This window comes from Saccopteryx bilineata, chromosome 10, assembly GCF_036850765.1.
Source record: "Saccopteryx bilineata isolate mSacBil1 chromosome 10, mSacBil1_pri_phased_curated, whole genome shotgun sequence".
NCBI lineage: Eukaryota > Metazoa > Chordata > Mammalia > Chiroptera > Emballonuridae > Saccopteryx > Saccopteryx bilineata.
The window spans coordinates 11,174,387-11,189,237 of record NC_089499.1 but is presented as its reverse complement, the minus strand read 5'-3'; the positions used below and the strand labels follow the sequence as shown (position 1 = coordinate 11,189,237).

Here is a 14,851-nt window from a genome sequence, read left to right as displayed (position 1 = left end):
TGAAGATTTAAATTGAAAATTAGATGGCGACCAGAGAATACTATTTGGAGTACTTGGTGGAAGTAGAACTATTAACCAGGAAGCTGATGGTTTTGGGATGCTTTAAAATCAAAATGCTGTTTTCCCCTCTCAAGACTATAAACCTATTGAATCTCTTAAAGATTTCTTGTTCAGTTTTAGAAATAATCAGGACTTAAAATTATATGGCAGGTACTGTCATAGCCAGGTTTCTTGGTCACTGATGAATGAGTTGGTAGACAGGAAGACCTGTACCCAGTGTGTGCATTAACTTCTGACCGCAGGGCCTGCTGCTTCCTCAGAAGTATGCCCGTCCCTTACCCACACTGGAATGTTTATTCTAGAAATGGGGCTGGCCTCAGAATAGCTCGTGAAAATATACTTTAAAAATGTTTTTAATGAAAATATACCAATGGGACCCTCTATAATTGTTCATGGTAAAAGTCTTTTTTGGTATGGGCGTCCTATAGCATGTTGGAAATTGGAAGAGGAAGGAAAGAGTGTGCGTCTACTGTGTGGAAGTGGTTTAGACACACTGGTGCTGAGCACTCTCGATTGTGAGCTCTGATGTTACCAGTGAGATTATAAAGCCTCATTTGTTTTCATGCACTTTCCCCTCGGTTTCCATAGGAAGTATCAATAGTTTAGCCTTAGCAGTAGGTCTTGGTTCTCTCTGTGAGGCTGAGATAAAGCAATAGCCTGTGAGCTTCTTCAGCAAAAGAGGTTTCTCTTGCAGCCCAGGCAGCTATTCTATTTCTTCAGAGAATGAACCCAGTTGTTTGGGAACTTGGTTTGACATTGTTCTTGGAGGCAGAGGTTATGCGCCCATCATAGCCAGAAACTTGTTTGTCAGCAGTACTCTTGTGATTAGTTGGTTTGTTCAAAACCATTGTCCTGTCAAATTTTAAATTCTTTGCTTAGCTTTGAAAAAAATTCTTTTGTAAGTGGCTCTGTTGGCAGTTGTATGTGTGTCTGCAGTTGTAAGGTCAGGACCAGCCAATCACTCTTAGATTTATCCTTCCTTCATGTATGTACTTAAAGTGTTGATGGAGTCAGTACTTTGTTGTTAACTAGGCTGTTGTCATTGCACTTGTATTAACAGATGTGTTTTAATTTTAAAGCATAGAAAACATGCTTGCAAATGATGCGTGTATATTATATTCTTTTCTATAGGTTAAGTGACCCATGTTCAAGCCGATGGGATGAAAGAAGCTTGTCCCAAAGATCAAGATCATGGTCTTATAATGGATATTATTCTGACCTTAGTACAGCAAGACACTCTGATGGTCACCATAAAAAACGCAGAAAAGAGAAAAAAGTTAAGCATAAAAAGAAAGCTAAAAAGCAGAAACATTGCAGAAGACACAAACAGACTAAGAAGAGAAGGATTATCGTACCATCTGACATAGAATCCTCAAAATCTTCCACCCGAAGAATGAAATTTCCTTGTGAGAGAGAGAAGATATCTCGTTCTTCCTCACTGTCCTCTCATCCCTCATCCAAGAGAGACTGGTCTAAATCTGATAAGGATGACCAGAGCTCTTCAACCCACTCCAGCAGAGACTCGTACAGATCCAAGTCTCATTCGCAGTCTGATTCTAGAGGAAGCTCCAGATCCAGGACCCCATCAAAATCCTCATCACATTCTCGAAGTAGATCCAAGTCTAGGTCTAGCTCCAAGTCAGGGCCCTCACGGACAGCATCACAATCCCCAAGAAGAGCAGCCTCTCAGCTGAGTGAAAATAAACCAGTTAAAGTAGAACCTTTAAGAGCACCAGTGCCACCAAGTGAAAACCTCATAGTACAGCAGCCAGTGGTGGCGGAAAATATCCCTGTAATCCCACTGAGTGACAGCCCCCCTCCTTCAAGGTGGAAGCCTGGACAGAAGCCCTGGAAGCCCTCTTACGAGAGGATTCAGGAGATGAAAGCAAAAACAACCCACTTGCTGCCCACCCAGAGCACTTACAGTTCAGCAAATATGAAAGACATTGGGAGTTCGTCATCCTACCATAAAAGAGAAAAAAATTCTGAAAGTGATCGGAGTGCTTATTCAAAATACAGTGATAGAAGCTCAGAAAGCTCCCCGAGGTCCAGGAGCAGATCATCCAGGAGTAGATCTTACTCTAGATCGTACACACGGTCACGAAGTTTAGCTAGTTCCCATTCGAGGTCTAGGTCTCCTTCATCTAGATCTCATTCACGAAATAAATACAGTGACCGCTCACCGTGCAGTAGGTCATCATCATACTCTTCTGTTAGCAGTGATGCTGGAAGACAAGCCAAGAGAAAATTTAGATCCAATGTGAAAAAAATGACTACTTCACATAAAAGGCGCAGCAGCAGCTCTGAAAAGATACTTTGCAATAAATATGCCAAAGGCAGAGACAAGTCTTCATGTCAGAGAAAGTACAGTGAGAGCAGGTCATCTGTAGATTCTTCTTCAGACAGTGAACATTCAAGTATTCAGGTTACACAGTCAGCCCAGGAAAAAGAGAAGCAAATCCAGAAGGAAATGAATACTAAGCAAGGGAAGAACAGAGATGGAGAGAAATCCAAGCCTGAACAGGAATGTCCTCGTTCAAAAAAAAGAACTTTGAAAGAGAATCTTTCTGATCACTTTAGAAATGGCGGTAAGCCCAGAAGGAAGAATTATGCTGGGAGTAAGTGGGACTCCGAGTCAAATTCTGAGCGGGAGGTAACTAAAAACAGTAAAAAGAATTCCCGGCCATCTTCTGATAAAGAGGAAGGTGAGGCCACATCAGATTCTGAATCTGAGGTTGGTGAAATTCACATCAAAGCCAAACCCACAACAAAGTCTTCAGCCAATACTTCACTGCCTGATGATAATGGTGCTCGGAAGTCAAGCCAGCGGTCGTCCACCTCTGAGTCTGAGGGGCCCTGTTGCAACTCAGAAAACCCTAGAGGAAAGCCACGGAAGCACAAACATGGGGCAAAGGAAAACCTTAAAAGGGAACACACCAAAAAAGTGAAAGAGAAAATGAAAGGGAAAAAGGACAAAAAGCACAAGGCTCCGAAACGAAAACAAGCATTTCACTGGCAGCCACCGCTAGAATTTGGTGAAGAGGAGGAGGAGGAGGTTAATGAAAAGCAAGTTACTCAGGAGCCACAAGAGAAAAAACAAGTTTCTGAACACAGTGAAACCACAAAGGAAAACGTGCCCCAGACGGAGAAGCCCAGTGAGGACGGCAGCCTTTCAGATAAACAGAATACAGGAACGATTTCCTCAGACACTGAGCACCCTGCTAACGATGATAGGAAGCTCAGCGTTTCTCCCACACCTTTAAGTACTGAGGAAAACGTCGCCAGCCCTCCCCCAAGCAGTCAGCATATTGAAGAAAGTGTCCCAAGCCGAGTGGAGGACATGTTTCCAGCAGATGACAATATGGAGATTTGCACTCCTGATAGGAGTTCCCCAGCCAAGTTGGAGGGGGCATCCCCGCTAGGAAACTCAAGGCTCGACACCCCAGAGGCAGATGTTGTAAAGCAGGAATTGCAGCCAGAGCGTCCTGAGGCAGAGGTGGGGAAACAGGAGAGTGGCGTGTCTCAGAGCCCCAGGGAGGGGGAGGTCGGGAAAGCGGACAGCAGCTCTGCTGGCCTGGCCAGGGCTGCAGAAAGCACAGTGAGGAGGGAGGAGGCCGAAAAGGGCCAGATCAGCCTCCTGGATAATAAGTGGAGACCCCTGCAGGGCGTGGGGAACCTCGCAGCACCGACTGCTGCCACTTCCAGTGCCGTGGAAGCGAAAGCGTTGACCGCTGCGCCTGAAATGAAACCACAAGGCTTGAGAATAGAAATTAAAAGCAAAAATAAAGTCCGGCCTGGGTCTCTCTTTGATGAAGTAAGAAAGACAGCACGCTTAAACCGGAGGCCAAGAAATCAGGAGAGTTCAAGTGATGAGCAGACACCCAGTCGGGATGGTGATAGCCAGTCCAGGAGTCCAAGTCGATCTCGAAGTAAATCTGAAACCAAATCAAGACACAGAACAAGGTCTGTCTCCTACAGTCACTCAAGAAGTCGATCGCGGAGTTCCACATCGTCTTATCGGTGAGCAATAAATATTCTCTTTCCTTGTTTTCTCCCAAAGAGTGTCTGTTATTGTTTAGCTTGGAAGAACTTCAGAATTAGGGACAAGATCACTATTTCCAAATGCCTGGAAGGTGAATTAGGAGAAGTCTTGTGCTCTGTGAGTCAGAGAGCAAATTGAGGACATCGGGAGTAGGTTTCAGGGAAGAAATCGGGCTCAGTGTAAAAGGCTATCACTTTCTATTAAAGCTCTCTGGCGGTAGAAATCAGCGGCCATGTAGGAAGTTCTCCATCTTTAAAGGTCCAAGTCTGCTCTCTGGCCTACCAGTGATGCCCGAGAAGGGAATCTGAATTTACAGGGTGGAAAGGATTTGAAGGCCATCAGTCTCTACCTCCATCTCACACGGATGGGAGTGAGGACCAGCGAGGCAGAGTTGCCTGCTCAAGACAAGCATCCGATGGTCTTTTTTTTTTCAATTACAGTTTATATTCCATATTATTTTGAAATTAGTTTCAGGCATACAGCATTGCGGTTACACAATCATACTTACCAAGTGTTCTCCTGGATATTTCCGGTGCCCGCCTGGCACTGTACATGGTTATTACAGTATTACTGACTGTACTCCCTGTGCTGTACTTTATATTCCTGTGACTGTTTTCTAATTACCAAATGATACTCCTTATTCCCTTCACCCTTTTCACCCAGGTGGTTGATCTTTGTGCAAGGCTAGGGGTGGGGAGGATGGGAAAACCATCCTCTTTAGATTTACTTATTTTTGGTTGAAGTTGTAGCTCACTTTTGTCATCATAGACTGAAACTTTAAAAAAAATTTTTTTAAATGGTGATGATGATAGGAATAAGTAATTCCTACTCTCTGTGTTGTAAATATTTCTTGGTTTACCTCACTGTCTCTTTCTTACTCATATCCCTTATTATATTGTGCTTGATTTTCATCACTTGAACTTAAAATACAGATAGTCTTCGACTGTTTTTTTTCTTTCTAGTTATTTGTCAGTCTTCTTCCCCTTTACCCAGATTTCTTTGAAACAATACTTGCTACCTGTGCCACTGTCCCCTGCACTCCTAGTTGCTCCCAGTATGTCTGTGCCTTTGCTCCCCACCGCACTAACTGCTGAGGGTTGGGGCACTTCCCCATGCCCGTGTTCGGTCCTCGCCTTCGGGAAGCCCTCTGGCACTCTCCTGCTGCCTCTCAGACCGTTCCTGCTTGTGTTGGGGGCTCTTCCTCCTCCTGCCCCTCCCATCAGGCCCGGAGAGGTGACTCCTGGCTTTTCATATTCCTCGCTGCAGTTACCTGTTGAGCTGCTCCAGGCCCCAGGGAGCTTAACCTCTGCCTTACTGCTTACACCTCGAGAGCTCTGAGCTGTTGGTGATGCTGGCCGCTCTCACTCAGTACCTCCCTACCGCCGCCCTTGGCGTGGGTGGTATTTCATTTTAGAAATGAAGACAGTGAGGCATAGAGAGGCTCAGGAATTTGCTCTAAGCTATTCAGCTAGGGGCAGTAGACCTCTGAGATAGCTAACCTCTGTCTCCCTGGTTTGGCCTGACTCCCCTCCTAGGGTGTGAACTTGTTGAAACCAGAGACTGCCTTGCAGAACATATTTGTCCCATCCAAAACATCCGCAGAGACATTTGGTCCCGGTCGACCAATCTGCCTAATGCCATGTGCCATTACCAGCTAGGCGACTGAGGCGAGGGTGGTAGTATTACTGGCAATACAGCCGCACTACAATTATTGAACCACTAAAAACATGACCGTATTTTTTATTAATTAAATCAAAAGTATAAATAAACATGAGCTGTCTGAACCCAAGAATGTTTTTAACAAGCCAAATATCAAGGGCCATTTGGCATCAGCCAAATAGGCTTATGACATTTTTGATGGACTAGATGTCTGCTAATCCAGAGACAGTTTCCTACTCATCTTTCAGTCACTTCACAGAGTCTGCTTTATAATTGTTTGTTGAGTAAATGACTAAAATCTTATTAGAACATAATGTGTTTTAAACTAAATAAAATCTGTGCAGGTGTTATACAAGTAGCCTACACAAAAGGTTATTGTCCTCATCCTGAATGACAGGTATAAAGTAGGAGAAGCAGCAGGGGCCAAGTGAATCCACAGAGGCAGGATTGCATTACTTAACTTTTTTGTTTGTTTTATTAAATATTAGAGAGATATAGAAATAAATGATTAAGGTATAAAAAATAATTTAAAATGTCATCTAACTATAAAAATAGAGCTTTGCTATACCTGATATAGCCCTACCCAGTGCTCCCTACTTTCTCTCTTCTCTCTCTAGAGTTAACATTATCTCTAAACTTTTGTTATAATTTGTTGCTTTTCTTTATAATTTTACCACAAATATTTCTATACTTATACAGCGTTGCTTTTGCATGTTTTCCAACAAAATCCTTTTATATATATATATAGATGTTCTACATTAGCCTTTTTCACTCAACACTATGTTTCAAAGATATTTCAGTTGATATATGAGGCTGTAACTCATTGATTTTCCTGCTTGAGAATATTCAGTATATGGGTAATTTTTTTTTACCTATTCTGCCATTAATGGAAATTGCATTATTTCCTTTTCTGGTATTACTAATCGGGCTTCTGTAAACATACCCGTACCAGCCTCTCCTGGCCTTTCTTCATTTCATTTTGTTCAGTTTAAACCCTTATTAGCTGTCACTGTCATACCCACTGTGCAGAGTTCATGAGAGACCTTTCCTCTTACTGTGTTTTCCCTTTCTTGCCCTATAAGTAATTAATTTTAACAGCATGGGGAGTTCATATAATTACAGTTTTCTGCTCTCAATTGTAGATCAAGAAGCTACTCTAGAAGCCGGAGCAGAGGGTGGTACAGCAGAGGCCACACAAGAAGCCGGAGCAGCTCCTCCCGCAGCTACAAAAGTCACAGGTGAGTGTGTGACTCCTGCCCTCCTGTTCCCGGGTGGTTCCCATCCTGTCTGCGTCCCAAGCCCTGTCGTTGTGACTACCACGTAGCCGGTTTTCTCATCTAGCTCTTCCTTCCAAAGAGCAATCAGATGCTCATTGGCTGTGCCCAGGACAGAGGCCCTGACCACTACCTCCCCCTCCCCCCACCCCCAGGTTCTTCCTGAACCTCAGCCCACACCTGCAGCCATCTCGGCTTGGGGTAGGGGACTTGGAAGGGGGACCAGATGAAAAAGCGGCATGGATTAACCGGCATTTCTGCTTGCCAGCTTCTTTGAGCCCTCGCTCCCCTCACAGGTCTTTCCCAGGGCTGCACCTTCCTTTTCCTGCCTGCCTGGGTGGGCCTTCCCCCTCAGCCCAACTGATAGAGCCGCCCCGGTGACTCCTTAGTGCAACTCACAGAGGAAGAGCGTAAAACTTCATCTTTCTTATGAAATCCAGTGTGCTATTTTAAAAACTCAAATATACTTTTGATACAAAAACAAAATAAATATAGCTGCTGGATTTCATTGTGTTTTCTTCTTGATGGGCAAATAAATGTCTAGATTTTTGATGTAGCCTTTCCTGATCCACAAAATGATGGTCCCTCATGTGGTTAATACTAGGACGTCCAGCAGGAGCAGATCCAGGAGCAGCTCGTATGACCCCCACAGTCGGTCCAGGTATGGACAGGGATTGGGTAACCACCTGCGGGGACAGAATGGAGAGGCCTTGTTTTATAAAGCCCTAGTTCCCTTTAAAAAGGGTTGTATTTTATTGAGAAATCTAAACACAATTATTTGTCTCATGAAATCATACCTTTTCTAGATGAGCTCTTTTTGACTTTTTTTCTGTTGACCCATTGTACTCTAGTGTCAAAAGGGACAATTGATGTCAGATTGTAATGGCAGTTGTTTATTGACTATAATTGCCTAGTACCCACCAGATTCAATCCAACTGACTCAGTGTTAATTTTGTGATATTTTTCAATGCAGAAAAGAAAGTAACATTTTTCTGTTTAATATGGTAAGTCTCATTTGGGGCAGTTGTTAATGTTTTCAGTACTTGTTATGGAAATGTGTGTCACACTGTCATATAGTGCCCAAGTTCTAAAGAACACTAAAGCTCCTAAATAGAAATGGGAATATGTGAGTGTTTTGAATAGGAAACCTTAGTGCTTGTTGTTGCTGTTAAAGCAGGTCCTACACTTACGATAGCTACTACAGCAGGAGTCGGAGTCGCAGTAGAAGCCAGAGGAGTGACAGCTACCACCGAGGCAGAAGCTACAACAGGCGATCCAGGTGGGTCTGGCCTTTTGAGCACTGTGTGCTCCTGTGGGCACTTGGTGTATGAGAGGATAGACTTAGAAAAGAAAGCATGGCTCTGGCCAATGGCTCAGTGGATAGAGCATTGGCCCAACATATGGATATCGCAGTTCAATTCCCAGTCAGGGTACATAGGAGACAGGACCATCTACTTCTCTCCTCTCCCCTTCCCTGTCCCCCCCCCCTTCTCTCCCTCTTCTCCTCCCACAGCTGGTGGCTCAATTGGTTCAAGTGAGGCCCTGGACACTAAGGATAGCTCTGTTGGAGTGCATTAGCCTCAGGTGCTAAAAATAGCTGTGTACTCGAGCATTAGCCATAGATGGGGTTGCCGGGTAGATCCTGGTTAAGGTGCATGCAGTAAGTAGTCTGCCTCACTATCTCCCCTCTTCTCAGCTAAAAAAAACAAAACAAAACAAAAAAGAGAAAGAAAGGGAAAGAAAAGAAAGCATAATCTTAGGACAGAGATCCTTTTCTTTCTTCTTGAAATTCAGCAACCCAGAGGCAGCTACTAAATGTGGCCTTTGTATTAAGAGTTGCTGGGTAATGTTTGTTGGTTATTGTTGACATTTGAATCTAAAATGTTTTTTTTAAATATTCACATATACTTGGACAAATATTTCTCTTGGGACAGGTAAAGAGAGAGTCCACCCAAACCATGGCCCACTTTTTAAAATAGGACTCACTAGAAATCGCAAAGCCAGTTTGTCAATTTTTTAAATTAAAAAATATATATATAATAAACTGTCATAATCATTTGCTTCAGCAGCAGGATTGAAGTTTATATCTTGTCACTTATTTGGGGGAAATGTGTTTTTTATATATTTACAAATATGGCCCTGGCCAGTTGGCTCAGCGGTAGAGCGTCGGTCTGGCGTGCGGGGCACCCGGGTTCGATTCCCAGCCAGGGCACATAGGAGAAGCGCCCATTTGCTTCTCCACCCCCACCCCTCCTTCCTCTCTGTCTCTCTCTTCCCCTCCCGCAGCCAAGGCTCCATTGGAGCAAAGATGGCCCGGGCGCTGGGGATGGCTCCTTGGCCTCTGCCCCAGGCGCTAGAGTGGCTCTGGTCGCGGCAGAGCGACGCCTTGGAGGGGCAGAGCATCGCCCCCTGGTGGGCAGAGCTTCGCCCCTGGTGGGTGTGCCGGGTGGATCACGGTCGGGCGCATGCAGGAGTCTGTCTGACTATCTCTCCCCGTTTCCAGCTTCAGGAAAAAAAAAAAACAAATATGTTTTATATAACATTTTACCTAGTACTACACATTTTTATGGCAACTTTTTGTATCTCTTTCCTGCTGGCTTTTGGTCTTACCCTTCCCCCATCCACTAAGGACAATCAATGATCCTTGCAGAATATGTAATCTGGACACATCCTTATTCGTAACTCTTCCACGTCTCCATCCTCATGGTCCTCCAGGGCAGGTCCAGGCTTCTGAGCGTTCCACCTAAGGCCGTTCTACCTACACCCCAGCCTGCACTCTCCTGTCTTCCGCTAATGTGCTGGAACCTCTGCCTCTGCCTAGGGACACCCACACGACTGTCTCCCTCCTGCCTCTCGAAGTGGCCCGTTTCCAGCTACCCTGCTGGTCTCCCCTGCAGCCCACGGCCCCCAGGAAGCCCTGCCTGACTGCTGACTCTGAGATCTGCCAGCCCCACCCCCAACCCTGGGTGCCTTATTTGTCTTGCTCACTATTCTGTACTATCGTTGAGCCCAAGTCTACTTTTGTGTGTGTATGTGTGTGTGTCCCTAGTATCTGGCAAAGTGACTGGCTCTCAGTGAATATTTTTCAAAATAACTGCATGGTGACCATAACTAGGTCCTCTGGACTCGTTATTCCAATGCTCCTGTCCGTGCCCCACCCCATTCTCACCCCTCACTGGGTGCCATTTTGATTTCCAAATGTATTTTTTAATTTTTCCATTGATTTGAGAAGGAGAAGGGGAGAGAGAAAGAAGCATCAACTCATTGTTCCACTTAATTGTTCCATTTAGTTGTACACTCACTGGTTGCTTCTTTATGTGCCCTGACCAGGGATGGAACTGTGACCTCAGCATGCCAGGATGATGCTCTCTATCCCCTGGGCACCTGGCCAGGGCCTTATTTTTATGTCTATAGTAAAACTTGCTTCATGCATCTTTTTCCTTACTTTCTCAGTCTAATTAAATATTGATGTTCATTTGGGTAACATAGAAAATTATTCCGCTCATTTGCATGAATGGGTTTCAGGTAATTTCCCAAGATATGATGTTTCTTTATTTTATCTTAACCTTGATATTACTGCTACCATTTAAAACATCTCTGACCTGACTGGTGGTGGCGCAGTGGTTAGAGCATTGACCTAGGACACTGAGGTCCCAGGTTCAAAACCCCAAGGTCGCCAGCTTGAACACAGGTTCATCTGGCTTGAGCGTGGGTCATCAATAAGATCGTGTGGTCACTGGCTTGAGCCCAAGGTCACTGGTTTGAGCAAGGGGTCACTGGCTTCGCTTGAACCCCCAGTCAAGGCACGTATGAGAAAGCAATCAGTGAACAGCTAAGGTACTGCAACTATGAATTGATGCTTCTCATTTCTCACTTCTTGTCTCTCTGTCTCTGTCTCTCACTAATTATGAATAAACAAACAAACATCTCTTAAAAGTTCAGTGTTACCATAGTCAGGACCCCTGGTCCACCCACTGCACCTTATGCCACATCACTGTTGTTTCAAGCCTCCTCTGTCAAAAGAAGCTACAAGAGGAATTCAGAAGGTTGACAGCTGAAAGAGTTTGTGTGTGTTTTGTTCTACAGGAGTTGTAGATCTTACGGCTCGGACAGTGAAAGTGACCGAAGTTACTCTCATCACCGGAGTCCCAGTGAAAGCAGCAGATACAGTTGAAAATGCCCCCCTTTTTGATACGAATTATATCTTATTTGTAAATATCTGGTAACTTAAAAGTTTAAGAAACTTAATGGCAGTCTGTTGTTCTATTTCAATATTAGAGATGAATTTTAAAAATAGACACTTCTTAATTGTTACTTGTTCATTTACTTGTGCACAGAATTTAAAATACAGACATGTCTCCTAAAATATTTTTATGCCACATTTTACAGTAACCAACTATGGAAGTGAATTTCATTTCTTGAATCAAGAAACCATGGATTTTAATATAATTTGCAATATTATTTTAGATAGACTTGCTCTCCATCTCATGTATTTCTTAGAATACAAATTCCTTTTACCCGTTTTCCGTGTTTTACCATAAATGCTGTAGAGCACAGACCTGTGAGAACTGTTCAAGGTGGCTAAATGTTCATGTGCCAATTATAGAGTCTAATATGTATGTGCTCTTAAAAACAAACCACCCAGATCAATACTGATGGTCACCAGGAGTATGAGGCAGTGGCTTGGGGGCTCTTAATCCATTCCTTACTTCTGTGTTGTCTCAGAAGACCAGGAAAGCGGTCATCAGACAGCCTGCGGTCTATAGGACTTCAGGCTGGCCAATGCAGTTAAGAACAAATCAGCCTTAACTATAAGTATCTGCACTGTCTCTAAGGCCTGTGTTTCATGTGCTTTCTAATAAAGACTAGTAGAAGTTTTAGACTGTAAAATATAATTCTATTCCAGTTCACCCTTTGGTGCTTGGTATCTTTTGGTGCCTCTCTAAACAATGTTCTTCTGTATTCCACATTACAGTCTCATATGAGAGAGAGATTAAAACTGTTTTATTCACCGGCACCAATGGTTCTTTCAGAGCTGCGGGAGTTCTCCGGGCCATAGGTGATGTGGGCTTGGGTGGCCTGGACTGTGCAGGAGGATCGGCACAGGGGCTCAGGCCGCTCAGGTCTGCTGCACGTGACTGACATGTGCTCCTCTAGAAAAAGTAGATTGAAGAATGCACTTCAGAAGTAACACCAGAATCTAACTGCCATGGTCCTGGACATTTTTTTGGTGGGGGGAGGGGCTTTTAAGTCAGTTGAGATAGACCACAGTAGTCATTGAACGGTTCTCAGCAGCAGCGTGTTTCTCCTGTCCCCACTGTGGCCCCCACTGACTCAGTGAATCTGTGCATGCCACGAGTAACCCGGGGTGATGGGGGGGGCGCATGGGACTGCACAGATGACACCTTGTCACAGTTTGGGTTCCTCCAAAAATGATTTGACCTATAAAACCTGGTGTTTTTTTTTAATCTACAATGGTTGGAGTTTTTTCCCCAAGTGTACTTAATCACCTTAGTGCCAGTTTAGTCCAGTTATGCAGAAGAAATTCATATTGCATGTTTGATGCAACAGTTTGTGCCATCCCACCCCCGCCTGCCTGGGGTACTGGGAAGTGAGGAGCCCTCAGGTGGAGAGGTCGGACAACCCTTTATGGATGGAGGGGTGACCTTGGAAGTATTCAAACCATTTCCCATAAAAGGTTCATAAACAGCGTTAAGGGGTCATTTGTTTGCCAAGTTCATAGACGACAGTACATTAGATAACAGTACCTAAATCAAAGAAATGTACTTGTTAGTGTACATTTGTGATTCATGTGAAGGGTTTTCAGAAGTTGCCTGCAATGGAGGATATTGCTTTAATAATACTCAGTGGAAAAAACTACATTCAGAACCCAAACAAAAACTGCCAAATCTAATTATGTTAAGAAAAGTTATCCTTGGACAGTGTATTGGTTTTCTTTTGCTTTGTAAATAATTACCCCAAATTTAGCAGCTTAAAACAATCCCCGTTTCCTAGCTCACAGCTCTGTAGCTCATGAGTCTGGCTTGGCATGGCTGGACTCTCCGCTCAGGGTCCCACAAGGCTGAAACCGAGGGTCAGCAGGGCAGCGTTCCTGTGTGGAGGCTCTAGGGAAACTGCTGCTTCCACGTTCATTCAGGTGGTTAGCGGTGTTGGGTTCCTGTCCGGGGCCTTTCTCTCAGCTCCTTAAGGCTGCTCGGATTTCTTGTGTGCTCCCCCACATCCAATCAGCAATGGCCCATCGAGTCCTCATTCTTAAAATATCTCCACCTTCCTCCTCTGTGTGAAGGTTCGTGTGATTAGATCAAGCCACTGAGATCGTCTCCCTGTGTTAAGGTCATAGAAGATATCATGGAGGGGGGGGGCAGGCATTTTAGAATTGTGCCTAGACAGGCAGTAACTGCCCATCAGGGCTGTGGGTAGACTGTCCCAGGAAGGGGGGCCTTGGAAGCCTCTTGTGTCTTCTCCGTGGAAAAGAACAGCCCTCAGCTGCAGCGTTCAACTTGTGTGTTTACTCAGTGAACTACAGACTGCTTTTCTTCCTAAGGGGATTATTCTGTATTTTAAGTTATTTTTTAATAAAATTGAATTATGTTGTGTATTGTGCTTCTTAATAGAAAATGCATTATTGGACTGTTTTTGTAATGTCCTGTTTACTGCAGATGAAACGTATAGCTGGTATTGTTTGAAAATTAGAAATTACTTTTGTACATATCGACAATGTCTAATTTGTATACTCTTCATTTAAATTACCCTAACACTTGAGAGGGGGACCTTGCAGAAATTAAAATATATACTTAGTCTAAGTCTGAGTCTGCGCGTGTTCCATCTTCCTCCACTCATCCAGACCTCAGCTAGGCTCTGAAGTGGGAAGAGAAGCCTGGAGTCTGTGGACCCAGCTACGAGGCACATCCTCGTCTCGTAGCTGAGCATGTGATGGGCACGAGGTGCAGCCAGACAGAACCTCAGGCAGATGGCCGCCTCCCCAGAGGAGCGCCGACCGCGCTTGGCATTCCCCAGCCAACCCCAGAGTTCCCCCACGCTTTGCTCTTGTCCCCCGGCTGTGACCTGCATGCAGATGTGTGCTGAAGAAGGAACGTGTCCCTTTCCATCTGCGACCGCTGCCCAGGGGCAGCACATTATTGACCTGCTAACCCACCTACACAGCGTCCACACCTGCCTCCTAACAGTGTTCACCAGGCAGGCACATGCCACTCACTCCTGGGGGAGACATTCATGAGGATATTTTTAGCAACCACAGGAGAATTTGCAGGGCAAGTACAATTAACTTTTTTCTCCTCCGGTCTCCAAGGAATTTGCATTTGCTTAGTGAATACAACATAACCTCTCACAGTAAGTCTTGCAGAAACTCCCTTTTCAAAATTCAGTAATCGGTAGCCCCCACCCCAAGTCAGGCAATTCCTGACAATAGTCCAATCGATGTGTTGCTTTAAAGAAAATTTTTTATTAGAGCATCATCCCAGTATGCCAAGGTTGTGGGTTTGATCTCCGATCAGGCACGTAATCAATGAATGCATATATAAGTGGAACACTAAGTTGATGTTTCTCTTATTGAAACATCTCTTCCCTTCCTCTCTGAAAAACCAACAAAAATAATTTTTTTAGAATAATAAAATTTGCGCCTGACCAGGCGGTGGCGCAATGAATAGAGCATCGAACAGGGATGCGGAGGACCCAGGTTCGAGACCCTGAGGTCGCCAGCTTGAGCGCAGGCTCATCTGGTTTGAGCAAAGCTCACCAGCTTGGACCCAAGGTTGCTGGCTCAAGCAAGAGGTTC

The 14,851-nt window shown here is 44.6% G+C and overlaps 1 protein-coding gene across 9 annotated transcripts in view; it reads left to right on the top strand.

The window, feature by feature from the left end:
• The window catches only part of NKTR (natural killer cell triggering receptor), a 56,349-nt gene extending 42,507 nt beyond the window's left edge, over window positions 1-13,842 (top strand). For 8 of the 9 annotated variants that reach the window (XM_066244466.1, XM_066244472.1, XM_066244467.1 and 5 more), the window contains 5 exons: window positions 1,192-4,080; window positions 6,904-6,999; window positions 7,640-7,696; window positions 8,210-8,314; window positions 11,122-13,842. In XM_066244466.1, the coding sequence (XP_066100563.1) occupies window positions 1,192-4,080; window positions 6,904-6,999; window positions 7,640-7,696; window positions 8,210-8,314; window positions 11,122-11,209 (3,235 nt within the window). In that variant the 3' untranslated portion in view covers window positions 11,210-13,842. The remainder of the gene's footprint in view (window positions 1-1,191; window positions 4,081-6,903; window positions 7,000-7,639; window positions 7,697-8,209; window positions 8,315-11,121) is intronic. The other variant, XM_066244470.1, reaches the window with a different exon arrangement.
• The last annotated feature ends 1,009 nt before the right edge of the window (window positions 13,843-14,851 follow it).